This window comes from Stegodyphus dumicola, chromosome 1 (assembly GCF_044657685.1).
Source record: "Stegodyphus dumicola isolate Sdum_Otavi_A_Nest chromosome 1, ASM4465768v1".
NCBI lineage: Eukaryota > Metazoa > Arthropoda > Arachnida > Araneae > Eresidae > Stegodyphus > Stegodyphus dumicola.
In genome coordinates this window covers 151603409-151626114 of record NC_140768.1, presented here as the reverse complement: position 1 = coordinate 151626114, position 22706 = coordinate 151603409, and the positions used below count along the sequence as shown (strand labels likewise).

The 22706-nt window shown below is 30.7% G+C and overlaps 2 protein-coding genes across 8 annotated transcripts in view; one reads left to right on the top strand and one right to left on the bottom strand.

Annotated features, from left to right (window-relative positions):
- The window catches only part of LOC118198367 (steryl-sulfatase-like), a 49976-nt gene extending 34370 nt beyond the window's left edge, over window positions 1-15606 (top strand). For 2 of the 5 annotated variants that reach the window (XM_085822075.1, XM_035370032.2), the window contains exons 3-5: window positions 541-1230; window positions 11592-11870; window positions 15082-15575. In XM_085822075.1, the coding sequence (XP_085678201.1) occupies window positions 541-1230; window positions 11592-11870; window positions 15082-15437 (1325 nt within the window). In that variant the 3' untranslated portion in view covers window positions 15438-15575. Of the gene's footprint in view, window positions 1-540; window positions 1231-11591; window positions 11871-12942; window positions 13090-15081 lie in introns of those variants that run through there. The other 3 variants (XM_085822070.1, XM_085822083.1, XM_085822080.1) reach the window with 3 other exon arrangements.
- The window catches only part of LOC118193679 (uncharacterized protein C19orf47), a 105241-nt gene that overhangs the window by 2817 nt on the left and 79718 nt on the right, over window positions 1-22706 (bottom strand). Inside the window, exon 10 of one of the 3 annotated variants that reach the window (XM_085822101.1) lies at window positions 13490-15467. The exons of the other annotated variants lie outside the window; for them this stretch is intronic. Within the exon in view, the coding sequence (XP_085678227.1) occupies window positions 15464-15467 (4 nt within the window). The 3' untranslated portion in view covers window positions 13490-15463. Of the gene's footprint in view, window positions 1-13489; window positions 15468-22706 lie in introns of those variants that run through there. 3 annotated transcript variants of the gene reach the window in all.

Below are 22706 nucleotides of genomic sequence, written 5' to 3'. Positions count from 1 at the left end.
AAATCACCATTATGTACCAAAGTGATACGTAATTATTGCTTTTAAATATACCTATTTAATTTCATATCACTAGCATTACTGCAGAGATTATGAAATGTTTAAGACATAAATATCTGCTTAGATTTATTTCTGTGTCAGTCTTGCCAGTTTTTAACAAAGAAAGCTATCTATTTATATTTTTATACGTAAGCAATAATATTTCATATTTTTATACATAAGTACATTCTGACATTTCATTTTATACATAAGTACATTAATGAAGAAAAATTTAAAGTTGGAGCAAACATGTTACTTGAAAATTAACTCTAAAATGAATAAATAATTTGTTTAGTTATGGAGTATGTTACAATAAATATTATAGCATTATAAAAATGAATAATATTAATTTCATTACTTTTATATTTTTATTCATTTTCATCAAATATTATGAACTGATATTTTAATATTAATTTTCAAATATGCAAGACATTTATAGCATTCAAATGTTAAATAAGCTATTTATCAATTACAAATTCTATCATTTTAAACTTTTCTTTCTAGGCAAATGGCACCTGGGAAATGACTGTCATATAAGAGGTGATGGTTGCCACCATCCGTTAAATCATGGATTTGATTATTTTTATGGACTGCCATTATCAAATTTCAAAGATTTTGGAGATGATGGTCAAAGTGTTGTAACTACTTATGTACCAGATTTTTATTCATATAGCTTAGCACTTATTATTTGTGCAATTACAGTAATTTATTTTATTTATTCAAAGCACAAATTTGTATCTATTTTCATATTAATACTTTTTGTAATTCTACCAATTATTTTGAGTTTGTTCATCTTAAACCTGAAGACAGTCAATGGAATTTTAATGGAAAACAAAGAGGTTATTGAACAGCCAATAACACTTAAAGGTCTTACTCAACGATTTGTGAAAAAGGCTAAAGATTTTTTATCTGTTCAAACTGCAGAGAAAAAGCCATTCCTACTTTACATGCCATTTGTGCATGTTCATACAGCATTATTTTGTTCAGATGAGTTTTCTGGGAAAAGTAAATATGGACGCTATGGTGATAATATTGCAGAAATGGACTGGGCTGTTGGTGAGATAGTGAAGAGTTTACAAACTTTAGAGCTTATAAATAACACTTTTATATATTTTTCATCAGATAATGGTGGACACATTGAAGAAGTAGGAAAAAATGGACAAAGAGAAGGAGGACATAATGGCATATTTAAAGGTAAATATAACTGTCATTCCTTTCGAGACTGTAGGATTAAAAAATATCTCGTGTTACTGGAACCATAATCCATCTGAAATATTAAAAAATTTAGGTAATATTTTTTTTTAATACAGATATTTCTTCTTTGGAAAGGGGCAGTCAAATGTACATTTGTTATATTGAAGATTTTTTTTTTTTTGGGGGGTTTATTATATTTTATTCTAGCAAAGTTTACATTTTTATTAATTTTTTTTAATAAGGTTGAATATTTTTCTTGTTTTCCTAAACGTGCTTCCTATTAATATTTCAACTAAAATAGGTAAATAATGAAAATAAGTTCATGTTTTAAAACTAAGCAAATAAATTTGTAGTTATTTTTAATACATAAAAACTAACCAAAAGAATTGTATTTCAGTTATCAAAAACAAAATGTATATTACATTTAAACTAAAACACAGCTTGTTAAAATATATGCTGTATTATCTCTTTTATAGCATTGAAATCAATGAAAAAATTTAAAACGTATAAACAAACTAAATTTTATTTGGTCTCGAAAGAAGAACAAGCTATCTTGATAACTAGAATTCTACTTTATATTATTTAGTTAAAGTGGGAGGGAAAAAAAGTAAAGAACTCATTCGAGCAGAAAATTTTATTCGAAAGCTTAGTAAATGTGATTTTATTTATTTTCTGCAACTTTGATAGAAAATATGCATGTATATATATTTAAAAATATAATTTTTATTAATCTCTTTGAATGCATAATTGGTTTCAGTAAGTCTAATTGTCTGTATTTATTTTTTCTTGTATCTTCATGACTTAATTGCAAAGAATAGAATAAACAAGAAAATGAGCTGTTAATCATGTGAATATGAAAGGTTATAGAAATTTTCTGTCAAATTGAGTAAGATTTTTGTATTTTTCTGTTAATGGCGTTCCTCTAGGTGCTAAACATAAATCTTAGTGAGAAATCTAACTAGATAATGGCAATGTAATGAAAAGTGGATTTACTTCAACAGCACAGACCTAAAACTGGGTTGGCTTGCACCTGGCGAGTCTATCGGCAGTGTCGCTAAGCACATCTTGCTTTATATCTGGTGAGATTGGCGTGGTTTTATGTACAAAGAGTATCTAGAAAAAGGATAAAACCCTCCACAGTAAGGTGCACTGCTAGATGCTAGTTCATATTGACACTGCTATCAAGAAAAAATGTTAAACTGAGTTCCGGCACAAAAAAACAGTGTTCCATCAAGATAATGCAAGACCACATGTGTCTGCATTCACTGGCTGGACTCTGTACGGAATCTTTTGCCACACCCCACCATATAGCCCCAACATCGTTCCTTCGGACTGGTAACTTTTTTTCACACCTGCAGCTACATCTTGCTGGTGCTATCTTCCATTCTGCACAGGACGCCTGAAATGAGGTTGTTCTGTTTTTGAACTTGTGGCCACCAAGTTTCTGGGCCAAAGGCTTTGAAAAACTACTAAAACATTAACAGAAAACCATAGATTTGAGTGCTATTACTACCCGCACTAAAGGCTCTGCTTTGTTCATACCTTTTTCCTGACCTTATTAAAAACATTTTTTTGTCAGAAAACTTTCCTTACAAACAGGCAATACAGCTGTGCATACTGCATTGTTAATATGCCACCACAATTGGCACCTGATGCTCGATTAGCAGAAAAAGACCAAGATTTTTTTTTTTATTTTATTTTTTTTATCTGGTACTTGGAATTGCAAAAAAAAAAAATTACAGTCTCCCTCCTACAAACACTTTGTTGTCATCTAAAATTGAACAAAAACTAAGGAGGTTGCTGTTTGTAGGTAAGTCCTTTCCCAACTCCAAACATTGAATTTCTTTAAAAAAAGTGAAATCGCTGTATTATTCAGTCAATACAGAAATTTGCAGCTTGAATTTCATTACTAGATAAAAAAGGCATATTTCTTTCTAGATATGCTACTTCAGAATTCGATATGAATCTTAATATCCAAGCAAATATGCGTTGTAACTTTGGAAATGAAGATATATTTGATATAATAGCATGTTCCTGTACAGGTTCAGAAACTACAAATGAGATTGTTTTACGTGCATCTGGTAATGCCTCTTCATCTATAAGAATATTTTTAGACAAGGCAATCTCACTGCACTTTAACCAAGAAGGACCATTCCACCACAATTGATGAGATAATAATTCTGCAGGAAATAACCCACGTGAAGCAGCACAATCAGCTGGATTTTCTTTTCCATCAACATGACTCCAGTTCTCATGTGGTAAGATGGATTGTATTTCAGAAACTCTATTGGATACGAATACTTGCCATTTTTTAGGATCTGACCTTAGCCATGACAACACGATTTGTGAATCACTCCAAGCTTGCACTAAATCAAAATTTATAACTAATGCAGCTTTTACAGACTGAATCAAGCGTGCCAATAATGCTGCTGCACATAATTCCAGTCTTGGAATCATAATAGATTTTAATGGTGCTACACGAGTTTTAGCTGTTACAAGTTTAACATTAATGTCAGAGTTATTGCAAGTTTTGATATAAATAACTGCTGCATAACCCCTTTCAGATGCATCACAAAATCTGTGAAGTTCACATCCAAAATAATCAGGTAGCAGAATTTTCCTAGGTATATTTACAGAATTCAAAAGTTTAACTTCTCTACATAGATTTTTCCAATTTCGATCAATCTCTTCTGTTACAGGATCATCCCATGATAATTGTAATTTCCACAATTACTGAAGGATCATTTTAGCGAGAATTACAAACAGAGCTATCCACCCCAATGGATCGAATAGCTTTGCTACGAATGACAAAATAATCCTTTTAGTCGGAACACTTTGATACACTATTACACCGACATTACATTTGAATTCATCAATGTCCGGATGCCATTCCAATCCCAGAACTTTCAATGTTTTGTCTTCTATTACACGATGAATATTGTCACTATCTATGTTTGTTAAGCCAGAGGTTTTTAACAGTGACGGTTCACTTGACGACCATTTGTGAAGCTCAAAGCCACCCCTTTTTAGCAATTGTTGCAATTCGTCTATCAATGCAATACCTTCTGAACTATCTTCTACACCAGTTAACATATCATCAGCATAATAATCTCTTAAAACTGTATTCTTTGCCTTTCGAAAGTTCAATCCTTCATCAATCTAACTGACTCAAAACTTTGGTTGCAAGATATGGAGCAGCTGCAGTTCCATATGTAACTGTTTTCAAATGACAAACTTGTATTTTTTATATGGGCTATCTCTCAATAATATTCTCTGAAAATCTCTATCTTTTTCATGAACCTTTATCTGTCTGTACATCATTTTAATATCAGCAGTTATTGCAATGTTATGAAGTCTAAATCTTAGTAAAATACAAATTAAATCATCTTGTATTTTTGGGCCTATCATTAGTGTATCATTTAAAGAAACACCTGTGGTTGTTTTAGCGCTCGCATCGAAAACAACTCTCAATTTTGTTGTTAAGCTAGAGTCCTTCAACACGAAGTTGTGGGATATAATAGTGTTTATTCTCTAATTTATAATCTGTGTCTGGCACTAATTCTACGTGTTCTAGTGAAAAGTACTCTTTCATAAACTGAATATACTGGTTGTAAATTTCTTTCATAGATAACAGCCTCTTCTCCAAGTATTGAAATCTTCTGTACGCCATTTCAAGGGAGTCACCTAGAATATCTCTATTATGTTTGAATGGTAATGCAACTGAATAATGACCTGATATGTCTCTAAAATGCGAGTTTTTAAAATGTTCTTCACAAACTTTTTCTTCATTTGCTAAAGTTTGTACATTTTGAAACTTTTCTAACTCAAAAAAAGAATTTACTAACTCATCTGTGTTTGTATTCAAATGATTTACATATACTGGCTCAAAATTTGTAGCACCCGAAATTATCCATCCCAACCGAGAATTTAGAGCAAATGGTAGATCAGGACCACGTTTGACAATTTCTCCCATCATTAAATGCAGAAATACATTTACTCCAAATAAAATGTCAACTGGTTGTGACTTGTAAAATAATGGATCAGCTAATTGTAAATCACTGAAGTTATCAAAGATGATTGATGGCAAAGATACATAGGGAATGTTATCTGTCACCTTGTCCAATACAAACGCTGATGTTGATACAGGAATATCACTTTTAAAATGAGAAGTGAATACTAAATCGACTTCCCCATTACTTATAGTATTAAATTCTCCTAGACATGATACAGAAATGGAATTATCTTTCACTCGTAATCCTAATTTCTTCACACAATCCCTTGAAATAAATGATCTTTGAGATCCAGTGTCACATAAACATCTACACTTCACAAATTGTTGTTCAGAATTTTGAACTTTTATTAAAGCAGTACACAATAAAATGTGACTGGTTTGATTACTTTTTGCATTCGAATCATAATGAGAGGCACAAACTGTGGCTGAAACATCCTTAGGACTCGTTCATCTCTTTTAGGGATAGATTGCGTAGGCGGAGATATACTGTTAACTGAGTTTTATTCTTTGAATTATTTACAATGTGCAAAATACTGTGATGCTTCTTAAAGCAATGTTGACATGTATTTAAACACTTGCATTTTTTGAGCAAGTGCATATTAGATAAACAATTAAAACAATAATGATTAGATTTTACTAATTCTATTCTTTGCTGAACCGATAAATTTAGAAATTTCAAACATTTGGCTAAACTACGATCTTCTTTACAATAACCACAACCCAAAGTAGCAACCAGAACATTATTCTTATTTTGAAACACAGATTTAGGTACCTTATTATTATTTATGATTTAGGTGTTCTTGCATAGTTTTTTAGGAAATTCAATTAAAGTCATAAGTTTTGGAACCTCATTACATTTTAACTGATGTTCCCACCATAATTTTGTAGAAGGGTCTAATTTTTTCAAAATTAAATAAGTCATTAAAGTGTCACCAAATTTATCAATGGTTAGATTCAATACTTCTAAAGAACGAATTACTTCATTAATATTGTCAACTAAATTTAAAATAGCAAATGCTGATTCATTTTGAATAGTTGATAAGCTTAGAAAACGTTTAATATATGCAAAAATTTGTTCTCTCTTATTTGAATATCTTTCGTTTAACAGATCCGATGCTATTTCAAAATTACAATCCGAAATTTGAATGGTTTAAATAATGCGATATGCTTCACCTTTCAACGAAGCCTTCAAATACTGCAATTTTGAGCATTAGATAAATTTGTATTATTTTTTACACAAGCACTGAAAAGATCTTTAAAAGCTATCTGTTCTGTAATATTACCACCAAAAGTTGGTAATGCTAACTTGGGTAATTTAATATTGTCAAGAACCTGTTCTAAAATTACACTATTAGAATTATTTTTACTATTTTGATTTTTTAATATTTTTTCACCTTTAAATTTCCACAAATAAATTTTATCTGTGTACTCCTGAACATTATCTATTTTGTTTTCTAATTCTTTAGTATCTGTAATTAAACTTTCAATTTCAGAATCAAGCTTCCGTAACTCAGTTTCTTTTTGTTTCAATAATTTGACACATTCCTCTAGTTCTATTAAATTAATTTCATCTGCAGTTAAAATAGTTTCAATTTTCTTTACATAATTAGTAACACTCCTGCGTAAAACCGTTCTTTTTGTTTTAAAAGTTATAAGTTCACTCATAATTGATCAATTCAAAAACTGAAATTGTTCTTAAATCACTTAACACTATTATTAAAATGAAATCAAATTCTATGCTGTATTACAACATTGTTCTTAAAATTTAACAACAAATTAAACGAGTTTTTGTTCAAAATCCACTTACCTCACAAAGTGGAGTAATTTTTCACCAACCATATGCATATTTACGTTGTTACAATACGCTTAGAACAGTCACTATCTTCACTAGCACTAGACTTTTGACCATTAATAAATGCTCTTTACTTAATATGTTTCACAAACAATAATCACTTAACACATGGACTGTATTCCTTCACTATTATTTCATTACACTAATTATAAATAAGATGTCAGCGATGCGAAATAATTGATACAAAATAAGCGAGTCATTCTACATGGCTGTCACAAACACAATTCTATCAATCAATTATCTTGTTGCCACACATAAATTTCAAAACTAAAGGAAGAAAAAAGAAATTTACACTGCAACAATAAAATGAAGCAAACAATACTCACATAAACATTAAGCTTTTTTTTTTTTTTTTGTTAATTTTGATGCCCTTTAGATCATAATTGCTCTTTATTTCATAAATTATAGTTTCATATTTTTAATTTTATAATTTCTGCAGGCTATCGTACCAGATTTAAACTGATGATCTATAATCCGGAATTGCCGAAGTCCCGACGAGTCCGGATTAAAGACTTTTGACTGTGTTGAATATTATTTCTTCAGAACTATATGAAATATGGAAGTGAATTACTTCTATTTATTAATTTATACAATTTATTTAGTTTGAAGAAATTTCATGAAATTTTTAGCAAAAAAAAAAAAAAAAAAATCTTTGAATTGCTATTTTTTCTGCTGTAAGAAAAGCTTCTAGTGAAAAAATTCAGAAGGTTTAATTTGCATTTAGTAGTTAAGAATTTCATCAACCTTTTAAGGCAGGGTTTTGAATTATTGTTTTGCACAGTAAAAAATCAGATGTGACCAGCACATGACCAATTTTAAATAATAACAAGCTTCAAGTAAAATATCAAATGATGCTTTACTTATTGCTATTTAAAACATGGAATTAGTTGAGCATTTGTAAATAAAATTTAATATGTTTACAAACTCATGTTATCAATGTTAATTATAAACACTAGTTTTTTTATTATTCTATTCTCTAATATAATAGAAATGATGTATAATTATGTGCACATCTTTTCTCATGCTTCCGTTTGAAAATTTTGCATTAATCGTAGTATATCATCTGGTTGTACAGTGCTTTGGATTCACAAATCAATGATTTAACAATCACACAATTTGTAAAAGTATCATATCTTAGAATTCCAGATAAAGTGTCACCATATATTTTTTCAGTCCTTTCATAGTTCAGAATATGTTCAGTTTTCTTAATAAGTTGACAAACATTTTTTAATTTCTCATTTTAACTTTATTAAACATCACTTTCTTTGTTATGGTCTGTCAGTAAAATACCATTGCTAGTTGTCCAATATCAATTCAAATCTATAATCAAGAAATGTAGAAAGCTTAAATGCAAAAATTAGAAAATTTTTAAGTTCCATTTAAAATGTTGTGGATAACTAACACACACGCACGCACACACACACACACACACACACAAAAAAAAAAAAAAAAAAAAAAAAAAACTTGTATTCCAAAACTAGCAAAAAGATTATTAATTTAGAAGTTAAACGACAAAAATCAGCGTTATATTTTCAAATTTTCACAGAACTAGTTTCGATGGTTTTACTGAACCATCATCCTCAGCTTCGAAAGCGCAAATGAACGAGATAAGATGTAATGATTAAATAAGATAAGAAAGCTGGAAAGGAGTCAAGCTACTGACGTCACCTGTTGATGAAACTAGAAACTAAAACATAATTTCCTTACAGACTGAAGGCAAAGATGGATTGGAATTAGGGTTGTTAATTAAAACAGAAAGCTTTTTTTAATGTGAAATGCCTCTAGAAAATCTAGTTCACCAATGGAAGATGTTTTTAGAATAATTTTATTAGCAGAAAAATTGAAAGGTGATTTTTGGACCAACAACATTCGGCAACAGAAGACTTCTGTGTTTTCTTTTTTCTAACATATGCCTCATGTTCCTTAACATGAAATTTTAAGGCTATCTTAGTTTGACTAATTTAAATTAAACCACACTGGCAAGGAAATACCCCAGGAATTCATATCCGGAATGTGGTCCTTCAGTATGGAACTCGGAATTTTATTGATGGAAGAATAAACGACCCGAAATTTCTTCAAAATATGTGCAACCTTATAACTAATTGATGGAAAGAAAAGAATCACAACAGAATTTTTATAATCTCCTAAAACAAGAATGTGCCTTTTGGTGCGTTGAGATGAGAATTATTTTAGCTGCTTGATTAATAATGTTGGGTGAAGTGAAAATTTGAAAATATAATGCTGATTTTTCTTGTTTGACTTCTAAATTAATATTTGTTTGTCATGTTATCGTAATTAGCAAAAAGATTTTTTGGATTTTTAATTCAGGCCTTTTCACAAAAACTATTGGACTTGAACCGAAAGCATTAACTCTTTTACCAATGTACAGTGGTGGCCAAAATTGTGGACACCAATTTTGGCCATTAGAAATTTTTATGTTTTTGAAATTTGTATGCTTATAGAAAACATTACGTTTCACCATATGCAAACTTCTATATATCATTTTAAAGAGAATTTATTACTGAATTCAATACAAAACACAAAATGCAATTATTTGCAATACAAAAAAATTAAATGATAATTATCGATATACGTTAGATAGTGATGATTCCAGTGAGTTATCAGTACTTAGTAGGGTACCCTTTATTTTTGATTACAGCTTCACATCGACGTTTCATTGAGCTGACAAGAATTTTAAGCTCTTCTTTCGTTATTACATGATGCCAGGAAACAATTATGGCCTCAATTAGTTCCCTTTTATTTGATGGGCGCCTCATTCAAACAAGACTTTTCAAACGGTGCCACAAATTTTCGATAGGATTGAGGTCAGGACTGTTTCCTGGCCATGACAACAATTTAATGCTCTTTCTACGAAACTACTCTTTCGATATTTGGTCGTGTGGCAAGGAGCAGAATCCTGTTGAAAATAAATGAACCATTGTTGGGAAAGAGATCTCTGATGGAAGGTAGAAGTTTTGGTTCTAGAATAGTGTCAATTTATTTTCTGGCATTCAGTGTCCCATTGATGACATGAAGATGCCCAATACCATTGCTGACATGCATGACCAAATAATAACACTAACTGGGTTCTTCACAGTTGCTTGAATGCAGCCAGGATGTAACTCTTCTCCTATTCTACGTCTTACATATTTTTGCCCATCACTACCGAATAACGATATCTTAGTTTCATCACTCCATATAACTTGTGACAACTGATCATCTGTACAATTAATGTGTTCCTTTGCCTATTGTAGTCTTTGTTTTCGTTGCGGAAAATTAAGGCTTTTTTCGTGGAATTCTACCTCTCAGTGCAACATCTGTTAATCTTCTCCTGATTGTTCTTGAAATTGACAGAAACACCAGCATCATTCAAATCACTTCTGATGGCCGCTGATGACATTTTTCTATCTTGGAGACATAGTCTTTTTATTCTTCTGTCATCAATAGATGTGGTGCATCTTTTTCGGCCTTTTCCTTCTTTGTTTTTTTATTAAATTTGTCTCCTGATATCGTAAACAAAACTTTCGGACTCCAGATGTAGTCACTGTACCACCCACTTGTCTTGCAATTTCAGCATACGAAAGACCACTTTCTCGTAACACAATAATATTGCATCTCTTTCTAGGTGTCCAATCTACTCTTTTATTTGATGTCATTGCTTCTTGACTAAATATTAAAATTTTTTACAAAAATTCCTACTTGTAATTGCAGTGTATAAGAAACAGGTCCTCCTTCTACAGAACAAAGCAAAATAATGAATTGTTTCAAGTGTAAACATGATGTCAGCTTCTACTGGCAGTTACTAACATTTGATTGGTTCTCAGAACAAGAACAGTGATTGGCCAGGAAAGCTAGACATTACAAACCACTTCATAACTGTGTTTTTATTTGTATTAAAGTACATATAACTTTTTTGTATTGCAAATAATTGAATTTTGTGTTTTGTATTGAATTCAGTAATAAATTCTCTTTAAAATGATATATGCAATTTCGCATTTTGCAAAACTATTTTTTTATAAGCATACAAAGTTCAAAAACATAAAAATTTCCAAAAGTGTCCACAATTTTGGCCACCACTGTATGTAGGTTGGCAGAAGGCAAAATAAACTTGCTATAAATAAATCACAAGGGTTAATAAACAAAAGTAGTTTTTGTCTGCCCAAAATCCTAAGAGAGGTAAAAAGAAATCTGTGCTTTTATGCTACTATTTAAAAATCTTATTAAAAAATTACACCTATTATAAATTTTTAGAACTATATTTTATTCCTTTGGGAACCATCTTTTTTTCTTGCTTATTTAATTACATTAAAAGTACAAGATAATTATTTCTAATATATAAAATTTATTATTTAATCTACACTTTATATGAAATATTTGTTGAACTGCTGTAACTTCAGAAAGATATATCTACTATTGAGATAGAAGCTATTCAGTGGTCTGTGTTTCGTATTTATTAAAAGGTAAGAGGCAATGCAGTGAGTTTCATATTTAATGCAGGTGGCAAAATGATGGGTGGAATGGAAGGTGGAATAAGAGTTCCAAGCATTATTTCTTGGCCTGGACACATCCATAAACATGATATTGATGTTGCAACATCTCAAATGGACATCTTTTCAACTATTAGTGATCTGGCAAATATTCCTTTACCTACAGATAGAATAATTGATGGCAAATCTCTTGTACCTCTTCTAAAAGATGGTTCAGAAAGTCCACACAAATTTCTCTTTCATTACTGTGGGAAACAGATTCATGCTGCTACTTACATTGATACAAATGGTTAGTATAATCTTTCTTTAAACAAGATTTTAATAAAGCGTTTAACCCTTTGTGCTTTCAGTTGCTTTTGAAGTGCAGAATTACAGCAAAGGATTAATGTTGTTTTTGCAATTTATATGCTAATAAATATTTTATATAAGTCTATAATATTACCATAGAAAATATGAAATATGTACATAAATGCAATTTCAAAAGCACACTCCAAGTTGACAGATGTCACTCTGAGAGTAAATGATTTCTTTTTATTTGTTATTTTATTTATTTATTTATTTTATTATTTTGCTTGGGGGGTAAATTTAATATTTCTTCATTCATAAGTCACATTACAGTACATAAAGTGAACTATTAATTAGTATATATTATTACTTTGCTGTAAACCAGTATGTTAACTTTCAGAATAATGAGTTAAATATTGAACTTGATTTCCAGTTTCACTTGACTATATTTTTAAAATGTTATATTAGTGAAACTTGAATGGGGAGGGGTTTGTAGAAATCATTAATCATTTTGATCATAGAAAGCATGTGAGTACTATCTGCCTAAAGGGCAGATGCCTTTATGGATGACTTTCTAATGGAAACTGCATCCTATTCATATTACACATAATGGGAAAACCATGAAAACTCCTATCTGGCCAGTTTGTCCATTGGGATTTAAACCTGAGCTGCAATCTTGAACAGATTAAATCAGTTTAATGGAATAAATTAGACTGAAGTGAGTTAGCTGGGGAAGTGGAATTAAATTTCACTAAGATATAATATCATAGCCTTTTTTTGTCACGTGAATTTTCTTTTTGGCAGTTTTGGAAGTACGTTTGTCAGATGGTCCAAATTCAGAGAAATTAAAAATTGGGAGGCATGGGGGGGGGAATTGAAAATTTCTGTTTTATTAGCAGAGTTGCTAATTCTGTAATTACGGAATGGATACTTTACTTTGAGGGTGTATTTTTGCAAATAAACATTTGTGGCAAAATCAAATCTTAAAATTTTAATTAATAAAAATATTTTTGTATGAATGAACTTGATAAAAACACTGTTAAATTATATTCATGGATATATGCTATTTATTGTAGAGAAATATGTCGTCATGCGGCAATAGGAGCGCCCCCACCTGAAGTAGAAAAATTCAATTAAGCCTCATTCTTTGATATGTAGAATTTTCCATATGCAGATTTATTAATTAACTGTATATCGTGCACAAATAAATATTTAACTTAACCTTGCTTTGAGTCAATCATATAGATATTATGTTCTTCATATAGAAACATAGATTTTAGATACAGTAAACCTTCACATTAAAATGGCCTTTTGGGCCTCAAAGGTAATTAATTGCTCTTATAAATTATAAATTAAGCACTTATTTTAATTTGAATTAATAATAACCTTGAATTATTTCCGCCTTCTTTAATAACCTTGAAATTATTTTCGCTTCTGAAATATATTTGGAAATTTGCTATTTGTGTATATTGACAGCATTTTTAATTGTAATGAATGGTTTATACTAAAATAAATATATATAATTCCCCCCCTCTTTGCATTTACACAGTTTGAAATCAAAATTCATTTTCATTTCATGTTTAACTGAACAATATTGAAATTATAAGAACAAATGAAAATAAGCAATTTTTTTAATAATTTTATTTCCCTTTCACATATTACAAAAATAATTTTGTAAAGAAAACCGTTTTTTTTTCCCTTTTAAACCTGAAATTCGTCTCCAACCATCCAAGCATTTACTTCCTGAACTAAAAAGTTATTAGAAAATTTACATAAAAAAAGATATTTTCTTGATTATAACATGCAATCCAGAATATTTAACTTAACCTTTGCATCTTTTCTGTTTATTGTGATGTGCTGCATTATGTCATCCAGATATTGCTCTGTTGAATGTGTGTGTATATATGTTATGGTGAAACACCGAAATCTGGAGAATGTCGACTTTCACTGGTGAATGTCAACATTCACATAGTAACTTGGGGTATGTCCGAAATATTTTCCAAATACTCTTATTTCTGTCTTACACCGGTAAATGTTGGCATTCACTATGTACTAATGGTGAATGTTGAACATATAAGAATACAATATTTTCTTCTCCGTAATTCAGTCACGAAAAAACACACTTGAGACTTGAAATAAGAACTTAAAACACACAGTACATTCAAAATGAGATTGGAAAATAATAGAAGTTAAAAACTTACTAAATTATGTGATTCAAATATTATTTATTGCAATAACTTAAACTATTATGACACTTTGAATTGCACAAGAGGCCCTTGCTTTTACAACTGCATTTATTTGTGGAACTCTTCCTTTTGCAATGACAGTGTGTACACATACTCCTCTCTTTTTGATAGATCAAAACCAGAGCATATCTGTGATTGTTGACATACACCGGTGAGGGTACGAATATACAAGAATATAATGCAATATTCGATCTTTCACCGACGTATATGGTGAATGTTGACATTCTCTGGTAAAAGTCAACATTCTCCAATTTCGGTCTTTCAGGGTCATATATATAGCTTGGACAGTTGGAGGCTTAATATTTCTTAGAAGAAATGGTACTTCCTTATTATAGCGGCCCTCAGTATTGAATGGCTAATCAACTGAAATATTTCACCGAAATCTCATGTGTTTTTATATGCCACATGTTATATCTCGGTTGATTAGTAATTAAATTTTGGGAGCCACTCTAATAAGGAAGTAACAATAAATTTTTAAACATTTACACACGCCCTGAAATTATAAAGAATGCAAAAATAAAATAATTAAATGTATTTGTTTTACATTGGTATGTATTGTAAATAAAAAAGGGAAAACTTTTTTATGGATTACTCAAGTTATTAAATGTTACCTAAATATTTCTTAATAATCATCTAATGGTAAAATTCCATTGCACAGATGCATTTTTTAAAAAGCACTAAACTAAAATACTGAACAACTACAGCAATAATACAGCAAAAATAGTAACTGACGATTTTAATGATAGAACATTTGATGAATTTAAAAAAAATTCATTTTACACAAGTTGGATGAAACAAACGATATGATCAAATTCTTTCTATACTTTACAAATAGTCCTAAAAAGAATGCATATAAAATGTGCAACTGCTTCAAAATAGTATATGTATGATACAAAACAATATGCTATACATTTAATGCCATAAGCTTTAAAAAAAGTAATTTTTTTAATTGTGTTTTATTTTTAATAGGACAAAATGTATGGAAAGTACACTGGATCACTCCAAAATTCATACCAGGTACGGACAGGTGTCTATATGTGTGCCACTGTTTTGGAAAGTTTGTTGTTCATCATGATCCACCTCTTCTATTTGATTTGTCTACTGATCCATCAGAATCAAATCCAATTGATGCAATCACCAATGATTATTACTTAAAAATAATTTCAAAAGTAAATGAAGCAAAATTCCAACATTTTTCGTCCTTGGAATACCCAGAGGACCAATTTAGTTTTTTAAATTCTGTTTGGAAACCATGGTTACAACCATGTTGCAACTTTCCATATTGTAAATGCACAGATCTTAATTTCACAGTCCAATCAAGATAAAATAGTGATCTCCAATGCCATGTCTTTTACCTGAAATCATTATTGTACATAGAGTTAAAAATAATTATTTTGATATACAATTCTCAAATTTTATACAGTATTAATATTTATATAAATAAAATGCAATATTTTTGTTCATGTAGTTTTATAATAAAGATTAACTGAATAACCAATCTTTATATGAGATAAAGCATCATAAACTGAAAAATGAATCTTCTAAAATAAAACCATCTGGCTTCAATACACATGTTAAAATATAATACAGCATTAACAAAGTACAGTCAAAAGTCGTTAATTCGGACACCCATAATCCGGATATCAAAGCCAAAAAATCTCTGTGCATGCGCCGCGTTGACACATGCGAATAGGCGTTTACGCATGCTCGTAAGGCCTTTATGACTGCGCATATGCTGGTGCGCAAGCGCAGAATACGTTTTCGCATGAGCGTTTTATGTATAACGGACGGTATAAGCTAAAATTATCTAATTATCTATTTTAGTTAATGTTGATGATTGCATTGCTTCTTAATCTTCGAGTTGGATCCGGCTTATTATTTTGTGCACACTGTAAGAGCAGTTTTATAAAAGTAAACTTGAACTTTCGATTATGTCAAATAGAATTTCCGATGCTGGAGCTCCCAAAAGATCTACAAAATGAAAGTATGTTTCGATGTCCATCAAACAAAAAGTGGAATTGCTGCAAAAAATGGATAAAGACATGAAGAAGGTGACAGAGAGGTTAGTGAAAAAGAAAAAATTTCGATTGACAAGTTAGTCGGTATTCTCGGCACAGCAATTACGGGACTTGAACAGCGAAACATTGTAACTGAACAAGAAATTATGTCTGTTTATAGAATTAAAGAGAAAGTATTATCACATAAAACGAAGCAACTTAAACAACTTACATTGAAAGAAATGTTTAATAAAGTAAACAAATAAATATTAAGTTTTTTTTTTGTAAATTTTGATACCCTTTAGATAATAATTGTTCTTTATTTCATAAATTACAGTTTCATATTTTTAATTTTAGAATTTCTGCATGCCATCTTACAAGATTTAAACTGATGATCTATAATCCAGAAAAATCGATAATCCGGAATCGCCGAAGTCCCGACGAGTCCGGATTAACGACTTTTGACTGTATTGTAAAGAAAAATTCATTAAAAAAAAAAAGAAGGAAAACTTTATATTTTTCTTTTCCTACTAAACACAATTTGGATTTGGTGCTTCTTTGAAACGGTAATTCAACTGCAACTTCATGAAAACACTGGACAGTTTGACATTAAAAAAGAAAAAGTTCATTTTGATAGATCACAATTTGAAGTCTCCTTCCATTAATAATGGGTGAAAAGTATACTTAAAACAGTTAATAAGTTTTCACATTCTATAAAACAAACAGCTTATGATACTGCAAGAGTGAATAATAGAAGGCGAGGAAACTACAAAGAAGTGAACAGAGAACTTAACCCACCGGGCGGCTCGCATTCGAATCTATTTACGTCTCGAAAACTGCAGTAAAAATTAACCATGTTTACAATTTTTTTTTTTTTTCATTTAGAGTGAACCAAAATTGTCCTGAAAACGGCCTTTGTTAGATTTTCTTCCCCCCTCCTTGTAGGGCGATCAACAAGTCGTTTCACTTAAGTGATGGTTTCCTACTGTCCTTTGATTACCGCCTAGAGGCGATTAAGCAGATGGGCTGCTTTTGCCCTTACGGAGGAAGAAAAACGTTTTGTGTCCATGCTTTGGTTAGATGAAAAAATATATTTTTTTCTGGAAATCCAAAACAGAAAAGGAAGTTTTGTATTGCCTTGTTACTAATTTTGTGCATATTTCTAATCTTAATTGCTTATCAGAGCCGTGCCAAGATATTTTTTCACCTGAGGCAGAAAGGTCAATGCGCGTCCATATAAATATAAAAATAGCTACACTTGTATTAAGCAAAAGTAATTGTATTAAATCAAAATGTCATAACTTTTATAGCATAATTATACCATAATTTTTAAAGTATTTTTTAATCGTAGTTTTATAAATTCATAGAAATAATGTAGCCAATTATTTATAATTTTCAAATGAAAACGTTAAAAAATTCGTTTTTGATAAATAAGAAATAACACTGAAATGCATATTGCATTAATTTCCAGGTTTTCTTGCAATTTTTTGGGTTTGTTTTATTGATTTAAGTTTGACAAAGCCTATTTCCTCTAATAATTAAAGTAATTTTCGAATTCGTATAGCCAATTTGGCGCCTCTTCTAGTGATTCACATGAGCCCGGCTTTGTTGCTTTTTAAGTATAAATGTTATTGATTTTTATTACATTTCGGTATTTTAATGTACGTTTATAGAATGTTAATTTGTTTTTATATGCATATAATAATATGCATATAATTATAATTATATTAATATTATATGCGTATTATATTAATATTATATGCGTATATATTAATATTATATGCGTAATATAATCTTACGACTAGTGAGACAGTGTAGTTTAACTAATTTTCTGCTTTTAATTCATGTTATCGAGCTTTAATGCTAAGAAAAATTTATAAGAGGCTTAAAATACCTAATTCCTATTGAAAGCTACATGTAATTGATAATTAAATTACTATTAAAATAACAAACACATGCTCAGTGTCAGTCATTTCGACATAATGTTTGTAATTCATTTTACCACAAATTTATTTCATTTATCTTGTTTCATATTTATAAAAGGGGAGTTTACCTTTATCGCATTTATTGGTTGATAGAAGTTATTACTACAAGTAAATTTTCTACATATAGACAAGATGTCACAGATACCTCTCAGTTTCCGAACTAAATTACATGGTACTGAAATTCGGTGCATTTTCAAATGATTATTTTTGACAGAAAGAGTTACCTTACGTAAATCACAAAAGAACATTGTTTTAATTCTTAATTAAATATAGCACTTGTATTAAATTGCTAAAATTCATTGTTAGGAAAATCTCGCTCTAAAAAATTAGACACTTTTACCTTTCAAAGTGGAATTTTTGTGGTTTTCTCTGTGCATAATGTGGGTGCGAGTAAGTTTTTCTTAGAATGTCCTCCACGGAGGCATTCCTCCCTTTAGGCAGATAGCTCTCGCGTGCTTTGAAGGAAAAATAAAGCAAACCAAAACAAAAGCTTCAAAATTGGTGTTTAACGTTTTTTTGGGTTCAAATATGCAAATTACTTAGAGATCTCAATTCACATTATCAAATGTTATTATTTAAATAAATAAAAGCAAGCTGAGGATTTCCATTTAAATTGTTTGTTTTAAAATAAAAAATAAGAACAGTAAATTTTGAATAAATCCTGTCAACATCAAGCAGGGAGAGGAACATGCCAATGTAAAATTTAATATTAGTCCAAAAAGAAACGCTTTGATGTAGATTTTGGATAAAACTTAATCAAATTTGCAGGTAGTCAGAGACAGGCCTTTCTTCAGTAGAGAGAAAAAAATGTTTCTGAAGTATTTGTGTATTTATTACATAAATGTTTTAATGCTTCCATAGCACTGCTAATCGATAAAATTTATTTGATGAAAAGTAGGAAGTTTGCTTTTAAAATTACGATTTTTCAACCTTTTACAGTGACATATGTGGCATCGAAAAACACGTCTGGCCAGGAGGCAGATTAAGGTGCATTCAGACGCGGGCGTAAAGCACATAGAGGCATAGTCATAAGGGCATAAAATACGGGAGACACGTTCACACCTGCGAAAACGAGGTGTAAGCTATAGCCAGTGAGAGAAGCTAAATTTGCGTGTGCGTGGAATGTCTACAACACTGTTCTCCCGCTCGATTGATTTCCCGCGTTCGCTCTGCTTGTTTTTTTCGTTGTGTCATGGCTTTTTCAACTCGCCACAAAGTTTTATCGGCTCAACAGAATGATCTTTTATCTGCCCTTCTCATTAGCCAAGAGGCAACGGAAGAAGGTAAAAAAAGAAAAATAACAAAATGGTCTAGAGATATTTTTTTGAAAGACCAATACTTTGGCACATATCTTTCTGTACAAAGCAGTATGGAATATTTCTGCATTGTACTGTAGAACTCTCTATACTATAAACATGCACATGCATATTTATATACTACATAAAACCTTCTTCAATTTTTATATATAATTTCTCTTAGGAGAAATACGATATTCTAAATATGCCTAATTTAAAAAAAAAATCTTGAGGATAACTAACAGATAGCCTGTATATAACAGGGTTGCCACTCAAACAGGAGAATGAAATTCCCTGACTTTTCCAGGTGTGTTTCAAGAAAATTCCAGTCTATCCGCGTAATGTACATTGGCTGTGCTAAGAGGTAAATTAATTATGGTATTACTTGTATTGTGTAGCAAATTCACTTAATTATTCAATAAATCCCAGAGGACATTTATTCTTAATTATTCTTGGTATACTTTGTTTGATAATTTTGTTTAGTTTTCCACTTAAGAAACTTAATAAAATTTAAGATATATATATTGGATAACAAATGTATGTTTTATTTAATTATTACTCATGATCATCACCAGTTCATCACGAGGCTAATCCGGTCCTTATAAATCGCAACGCAATGCTAAATAGTTAGGTTAGATTTTAGGTAAATTTAATTTGCGTGAGGTATGTTCTTAAAACCTTAACACTTCAAAACACAAATATAATTATAATAGTTGTTGTTTTCTCCACTGAAGATTGAGATTACAATCTTCCCAATCTGGAATAAAATAAGGCTTTTTTTGCAGACATTCTGCAGCTAAACGAAAGAAAGAAATCTATTTTAATAAATTGAGGTATTTTATATTTATTTTGCAGCATACATAAGGAAAAAATATGTGCATTAAATTTCGTGATGGTATGTCATCATACTGCTATAATTAATTTCAGGATTATGCCAGAGAAAATTTCCTGAAATTTGGAAATATTATTTACTAATAATAAATAAATTTAGAGGGAAGAAGCAACATTAAATGAATAACATAATATTATATGAATAACATAAAAATAATTACTTAAAAATTGAATTAGAATAATCATCTATATTTTAGCTAATATAGTTATATTACATGGCTAGCCTAGATGACTGATTACTATTTTTTTTATTTTACTGCAAAATGGCAAGGTATTTTATTAAAAAGAAAAAAAAAAGGGTTTAAAAAGATTTTGCGGTAAAATTCTAGTACGGTAAGGCTTTGTGGCACGATTTTGAAAATTGTCGCCAAGACCAAAATGACCCGTTTACTGCGCATCAAGATGTCGCCAAATCCCATTATTATTCTAACCAACAAAGAACGTCTATGTAAAGAAGAAAAGGTTCCATACAAGTAAAATGCTATTACACCGCTAGAATGCGGAGAATAAATTTGCCAAGAGATTTGACGACGGAACCTGGCGGTCAGAATTATCCTCTCCGCTATGTGTACAGGAAATTGAGAAGCACGTGTTATGAAGAAACGCTCTTTGACAAAAAGAAAAGTACGAAAATCCGTTTTTAAATTATTGCGAAAAATCCAAGAAGATACGTTTTATCAAAGGACGTTTCTTCTTGGATTTTTCGCAATAATTTTAAAAACGGATTTTCATAGTTTTTTTTTTTTTTCCCTCTGAAAATAACTAATTTATGAATTAATTTACTTGCACCAAAAAATATTTTCTTTTCCTTTAGAGTTTAACCACTTGCGCTAAGACTAAACTTCACGGTTGCGGTGCCGTGCGCTACAATATAACAAGCGGTAAAGTGTCTCATTTACGCCGCTCCGCATCTGCGAGTGCAATCCAGAGCTGTAACTCGAGAAATAAACAATCTCGTTGTTAGGCGACATGTGCACCACGTTATTTTCATTTTTGCGATAAATGCTTATCGACGTGGTGTTCACGTCGCTCGCGGTTTGAGACAAAAGCATCTTGACGTGTGTGGCACGTCTTTTTAGCGCAAGTGGTTAAAGAAATTTTAAACGATATTCATTTTATGAACTCTTGATAACGTGACCTTTGAACTTCGACACCGGTTTCGAGCTTTGGTGACAGATATATCAGACATGCACAGCTGTTTCCCTCTATGATGGAATGGAGCCACAGCCACGTCTGTTGCAGAGAGATTTTCCTTCTTTACAATACATATTCTTTGATTCTAACCTCCATAGTACCGTATACTAGGATTAAACCCATTTTGTTTTATACGAGAACAGGTACTTTCTTTAGTTCATGCACTGCACATGCGATTCTCGAGAATACTGGAAACCAAAAGTTGCTTTGCCTTTCTAAAAGACAATCAAATTGGAGCTGCGAAAATTGGCTCTATGCCACCAGCTACCCGAATGACACTCACGTGATACATAATTCGTCAAAAAAGTTACCTCTTCCGACGTCGGCGCAAAAATCGCTTTTTTTGGCGGGATCGTTGTATGAACTTCCCTGACTTTTCCAGATTTTGACAAAAATACTTAAATTCCCTGACTTTTCTCTGAATATTTTGGTCAATTTTCGAATTCCCTGACTTTTCCCGGTTCTCCAGGTAGCGTGGCAACCCTGATATAATATTTTTCTATTTTGCAGGTGTGAAAGCAGTTAAGCTAAAAACAGTACTTACCATACATTATTATTATTATTATTATTATTATTATTATTATTTTCAATCAAAAAGAACATGTTTCTGTGACAGTGAAACGTGTGCTTAGCACTCCTTATTCACTGTACCTATCGATCACTATAGTAGTTTGCTACACTACCAGTATCAATTATCACTAGTACTAGTATCCCACAACTGGTCACAATGACCAGCAAACACAACTAGTACAATACTAGGAAACGTTCACCCAACAATGTATTTTATGCTCAATCATTAAATACATTTTGCTGTCTTGCCAGCTGTTTGTATACATCTATTTTTAATAATTTGCATGTATTAGCCGCACCCCTGAACTTAATTTCAAGATATGCTGTCATTTCTATTTACGACCAAATCTCAAAAGTAATTTCACATTGACAAATTTTAGGTACCCAAGTCTTCAAATACATCAAAATTATAAACATTCATACCTTATCCAGGAATTTCTACCAGAGAAATAGCATGAATTTAATGATCAAAACTCCGTTCAAATGATAGTAATAAAGAGTGGTTAATAATAACAAATACTATTCATTAAATTATAGTCCATGTTATGAATTATGTGTGCTATTTAGTTTCATTAAAAGTAAATTCCTTTCATGGAGAACGTAATTAAAAAACAGAACAGACAAAACTGCACTTTAACAGGAGACAAAACTGTCTAGACTGT